Source organism: Colobus angolensis, unplaced genomic scaffold (genome assembly GCF_000951035.1).
Source record: "Colobus angolensis palliatus isolate OR3802 unplaced genomic scaffold, Cang.pa_1.0 Scaffold58, whole genome shotgun sequence".
Classification (NCBI taxonomy): domain Eukaryota; kingdom Metazoa; phylum Chordata; class Mammalia; order Primates; family Cercopithecidae; genus Colobus; species Colobus angolensis.
The window spans coordinates 1,523,076-1,529,075 of NW_012119376.1; the positions used below are offsets into that span (position 1 = coordinate 1,523,076).

The 6,000-nt window shown below is 40.3% G+C and overlaps 2 protein-coding genes across 2 annotated transcripts in view; one reads left to right on the forward strand and one right to left on the reverse strand.

Moving 5' to 3' along the window:
• Positions 1-3,300, reverse strand: part of PEX3 (peroxisomal biogenesis factor 3) — a 43,812-nt gene extending 40,512 nt beyond the window's left edge. The window contains exon 1 of the mRNA XM_011962036.1: positions 2,942-3,300. Coding sequence (XP_011817426.1) covers positions 2,942-3,014 — 73 coding nt within the window. The 5' untranslated portion in view covers positions 3,015-3,300. The remainder of the gene's footprint in view (positions 1-2,941) is intronic.
• Positions 3,301-3,395: 95 nt separating this feature from the next.
• ADAT2 (adenosine deaminase, tRNA-specific 2) overlaps positions 3,396-6,000 on the forward strand; it is a 24,687-nt gene continuing 22,082 nt past the window's right edge. Inside the window, exon 1 of the mRNA XM_011962037.1 lies at positions 3,396-3,491. Within this exon, the coding sequence (XP_011817427.1) occupies positions 3,396-3,491 (96 nt within the window). The remainder of the gene's footprint in view (positions 3,492-6,000) is intronic.

Below are 6,000 nucleotides of genomic sequence, written 5' to 3' on the forward strand. Positions count from 1 at the left end.
TTTTCAGAGTATAAAGGATACCTTAGACCAAGAAGTTTGGGAGTCAATTATCTAGTCTTTTCACAAACTGGTCAAATTATGCCAGGCTCAGTGGCTCAGGCCTGTAATTCCAGCGCTTTAGCAGGCTGAGGCAGGATGACTGCTTGAAGCCTAGAGTTCAAGACCAGTCTGAGCAATGTAGTGAGACCCCCATCTCTACAAAATAATTAAAAATTAGCCAAGCCTGATGGTGCACACCTGTAGTTCTAGCTACTTGGGAGGCTGAGGTGAGAGGATCACATGAGAGAGGAAAAGTGTGAAGATGTCAGGCAAATCTTCATAAGGAAGTCTTTCTACTTGCCTTACATTGTAAAGCTAGTAAAGGAGAAATCAAGGCTGTAGTGAGCTATGATCACACCATTGTATTTTAGCTTGGGTAAAGAGCAAGACCCTGTCTGAAAAAAAAACAAAAACAAAAACTGAACACACCCAAACACCCAAAACTGCTCAAATTATACAAACTGGTGTAAACCAATTAGTTACCCATCTAAAATTCGAGGAAACAGAAATTGTTACTTAAGAAGGCCTGCTACTCAAGGTTTTACTTACTCATTTCCCCCACTATTGAATGGCCAAACTTCTCTAAGCATGCCTATTGATAGACTGTCCAGCTTTCGAGCCTGTCAAAATGTGTCTCTTTTTCCATGAAATTCTTCCTGATTTTTCACAACTGTATATGCTACTTGCCAGTGTGATCTGTACAGCATTTTTTCACCTCTCTTGTTTTTCTGTATCTCAATTACATGTGTACTTGCTTTTCCTTCCTATCAGACCATAAAGACCATGAAAGCACAGTGATATAATGTGGAAAGAGAATGTGCTTTGGGGTCCAACACACCTGGGTTTGAATTCCAGTTTCCCTTCACTAATTCTGAGACCTGAGGCAAGTTTCTTAAATTCTTAGGGCTCTTGTTGCCACATTTTTGAATGGGGATAATAATAACTGCCTTCTTGTCATTCTGCCTAAATAGGAAGAGCTTAGCACAATGCCCAGTGTAAAGTGGGCTCCCAATAAATAGTAGCTGTTACTATTAAAAATCTATAAATCTTGTATTTCCATACATATTACTTTCAGCACTACAGGTACTTGATAAATATTTCTTAAGTCAGATTAATTAAAATCTAACATACTGTAGAACTTTCTCCCTGAAGCAGAAAGAATACGAGGCTCAAACAAATGCCATCCACGGTCATCTACTCTTCCTCTTTTCAGACTGACTCCTTTATTGATATAAAACATTAGGATTATTTTCTCTTTCTGTCCGTCTGAACTTTTCTTTTTTTGCATTCCTCTTATTCTGTAACTATAAGGCTCTTGTTAGACTTTTTTTTTAATTATAAATTTCTTTTAAGCATACTCTTTTGCTTCCCCTGTGATTATTTCTAATTTACCACAAAGTTGTTCCATAAGCTGAAGGAGTATTCCTTCTGAGATTGTTAAAGAGATAATTTTCCTTCCTTCAGTAAAGGCAAAAATACTTTATTTGTATTTCTTCAATCACATATATATTTTTAGCTTTTATAAATAAAATGGACTCGGTAGTCTTAGGATAATTTAAATATACATTAGATACTAGAGAATGAAGATATCAGAAAATATCTTTTATATATAAAGGATTTCTCAAAGATGTTCAAAATTTACATATGCTTATTATTGATCTGTGATAGATGTCAGAGGCTGCAAAACACCATCCTTGGCTCAGCAACAAGAACTGTGTTTCAAACTTTCAAGCATCACCAAAATCTGAACTATTGATGCTAAAGGTATTGTCAGTTGCAAACTGTTTGGGGAGAACAGAATACAATCTAATAAGTATTGTTAATTTCAAATTGTTTGGGGAGAACAGAATACAATCTAATATGTATTGTTAATTTCAAATTGTTTGAAGAGAACAGAATACAATCTAATACTAAGAGAAAAGCCAACCAAATTCTTTGGGAACCTCTGTTCTTTATTTTAAGTACTTTTGTAAACACAGCACATAATAAGTGATAAGAATATTTCTTAAAAACTCAAGTTACAACAAATTTCCTCTTTTAAAGTTCCTAGATGTTCTTTTCATATAATTCACAAAGCTTTTTATTCCCTCCTTCAAATACCTGAATATTATCACATGAGCATTGTATGAGGGAAAAGGGTCTCAAGATTTTTATCTTATCTGTTTCTAAATCTCCTCTGGGCCAGTGCAACTCAGTTATGTCAGTTAGATTACAATGATCCCAACCTTGAAGATCCTGAGGAAGACTGCGCAATATCCCTCAAGCATTTTCCTTACTGCCACAGTTTGTATTCTAAAATGGCAGAAACAGAGCTAAAATATTGATTTGTTTTTCTTTAATCCATATCTTTCAGTCCTTCAGGACAACTGCTCTGTTTTCAAAAATTCAAATCGACTTTAACCACCACCTACATTATCATTAAACTCCCTCCCCTAGATTATTATTAAACTCCTGAGAGTTTATTATTATGATTTATTTATTTATCATTTATTATTAAACCACCTCCCCTAGATTATTATTAAACTCCTGAGAAGAGTGAGAGCCATAGTGCCAAGAGTGCCAAGCAGCAATGAAGAATCTCACAGGAAAGCAGAATTTTTTTTAAAAAGTTCCTGTAACAGAAACTTAAATTGTAATGAATTCTCCAAAGGTCCGTGAGAAAAAAGGATAGGTGAGAAACAGAGTTAAGAGGCGGTGACAGGGCAAAGGGCACAGAGGCATTTCTTAACTGCAGAGATGGGAGAACCCTTGAGGTTGGCCACCTCCCTTTCCATTCCATGGTTGATTGAATCCCCTCTACAGATCCCAGACTAGGATCGCCCCGGCCTGTTCTTATTTTAGAAAAAGTCACCTCTCCCACTCACTTCTCCCAATGCCCCCTTTCAAGAACGTTGTCACCCACCTCCAAGGACCGTGCCCAGGAAGATGCATTTCTTTTTGTGGCGTTTCAGAAAATTCCATACGGACCTCAGCATCTTTAGGCCCTAGGGGTGTGGGCTGACTATGGGTGAGGGGCTGCTTCACCGGGAAACTGTTTCTTCGTCACCTGGCACAGATGACCAAGCAAGAGCGCCGTCGTCCCGCTCTGCGCTCTCCCGAAATCACAAACGTGGCTTTCCGTAGACTGTCACCGGAGCGGCAAGGGGGCGTGAACTAGAGCAAAGCAGCTGCGCTTTCTGCCGCTACCGCGGCGCAGCCGCCGCCGCTCACTGGTCCGACACGCCCAGGTCCGTTCAGAAATCGCTCCCGAGTGCCTTTCCATTCGACTCCCCCGGAAACGGGGGCCCGGGCCCGCCGCGTTCCGCTGCCCGCGCTCCTCCTTCGCGGCGGCCTTTGGCGCTGAGTGGTGGCCGGGTATGGAGGCGAAGGCGGCGCCCAAGTCAGCTGCAGGCGGCGCGTGCTCGGTGTCGGCAGAGGGGACCGAAAAGTGGATGGAGGAGGCAATGCACATGGTGAGGAGCCCGGGAGGTGAATGCTGCGGGGTGGGACCTTTCTCCAGCCCTCACCCCAACCCCGGCATTTGAGCAAACGTTCTTTCTCGTCACCATAATTTTTGTGGCAGTCAGATGTTCTGGGTGAACAACTGGCTTTACTGCCTCGAAACTTTCTGTAGCCCATTCTCACAGTGGCTCTGGGCAAAGGAAAGGGAGGAAATAAATTATTTGTTTCATTGGGCTGGAGTATGCTGCAGACTCAACATTCTGTCGCTGGCTGGCACGTGCTGCCTCCCTTTCCTTTCTGTGGTCACACTCTCCAATCTACAAAGTCACATTATTTGAGGTTTTGGCCCCTGGACCATGTCCAGCAGAAAGAAGGAAACTGAGAACGTTTCTGGTAGAGAGCAGTATGGAAACAAGTCCCTGTAGAATCGGTGTCTCGCATTCATTCATTCTTTACTCTGCCCTTTTACTTCCTTGCCTGACTCCCTTCAGGTCTGCGGAGTAAAGGGGGCTTTCAACAGAATGGTGTGTGCTAGCGAGCTTCTTAACTGGGACAATAGTTTGTTTGTAAATATGTGTATTTACATTTTAATAACTGTACATGCCACGTGCCACATGATGACCTGTCGGTAAAGGTCGTTATCCTGGAGCATTAAATCTACTCACCTTAGCCCTATTGTCTCATCCAGGTACTAACCAGACCTGACCCTGCTCAGCTTCCGAGATCGGGGGACATTCAGGGTGGTATGGAGGTAGACAACACTAGTCTCTATGTAGACTTCTGGGCTAAACATTTTTGCTACCTTTTAGGTTGACCTTGGGCTAGCACATGTAAATACATTTATATACGTTTATAAACAAACTGTTATACCAGTTAAGAAGCTCGCTAGCACTTTTCAGCTCCATTATAATCTATAGGACCACATATACAGCGGTGGTCCTATAGGCTTATAACGGAGCTGAAAAGTTCCTATTGCCTAGTGACATGTAGCCCTCCTAACAAGTACCTTTTTTCCTTTAAGACCTTGAAGAAACATGTATATGCCAAAACCCAAGAAGCAGCTGCCTCCTTAATCTTGTGTAGGAGGAGGTAAACTATGGAATCACATCCCTAGGTGTTTATAATACAATTAAGAGACAAAAATTTCAAAGCCAGAGAGGTCTAGAAATTCTTTGAAAACATCTACATGTTTAAAAAGATAAGATACAAAGTAGCATGGCCAGATGCAGTGGCTCATGCCTATAATCCCAACACTTTGGAAGGCAGAAGCAAGAGGATCTCTTGATCTCAAAAGTTGAGGAACAGCCTGGGCAACATAGCGAGACCCTGTCACTACTAAACAAAAATTTAAAAATTAGACGGGCATGGTGGCATGTGCCTGCAGTCCCAGCTACTCAGGAGGCTGAGGCAGGAGGATTGCTTCAGCCTTGGAGATTGAGGCTCTAGTGAGCCATGACTGTGCCACTGTACTCCAACCTGGGATACAGAGCCAGACCCTGTCTCAAAAAAGAAAAAAAAGATACAAAGTAAAGGAAATGGCAAAGAAGGAAAATATTTGCGACATATATAAAAGGACAGGTTTAATAACTATATATATTATATATATATATAATCTAAGTACTTTCCGAAGTAAGAGGAAATATGTATACCCTAGTACTGAAAAGGTCAAAGGATATGAATATATTTCTTTTTAAAATGTCCTTTTATTTTTAAAAGTGTTTTTTTGTTTAGACAGGGTCTCTCTGTGTTGCCCAAACTGGTCTTGAACTCCTGGGCCCAGGCAATCGTCCCACGTCAGCCTCCCAAAGTGCTGGGATTACAGGTGTGAGTCACCACACCTCACCTGAACATGATATTTCTAAAAGAAGTGACGAATAGCCGGCAAATGAATGAATACACAATTTCACTATTAATGAAATTCAAATTAAAATGATTCACAATTTTTCACCTGTTAAATTGGCAAACGTGAAAGCAATTTTAATGCTTGGTGATAATAAGGGTGTGCATGTCTGAGGTGTTTGTTGGTTGGGAGGAACTGAATTTAGAACACCCTTTTTTTAGGACAATTTGGCTAGGTAGATATAAAAGGCCTTAAAAGTGAGCTTATCCTTTGATCCAGTAATGCCCCCCCCTTTTTTTTTCCCAAAGTGAAAATATTTTAATGTTTTCTTTTTCTGACTATGTAAATAATTCATGGTCATAAAAAATTCAAACTATAAAAATGAGTTAACAAATTATGTAAAAATTACCTGACAGTCCTACCATTAGAGATAATACTATTAGTGTTTTGGGAGCATCCTTCCATATCTCTCTGTCCATATGTAAACAGCCATAAGTACTTTTGCATAAATGGATTTACATGTTCTCTTTTTGATTATCAGCACTTTTTTTTTGGTAGTCTTAATATATTAGTCACTCCTCCCTACCTCATGGTATTTCTTTTTTTTTTTTTTTTTTTTATTATACTTTAAGTTCTAGGGTACATGTGCATAACGTGCAGGTTTGTTACATATGTATACT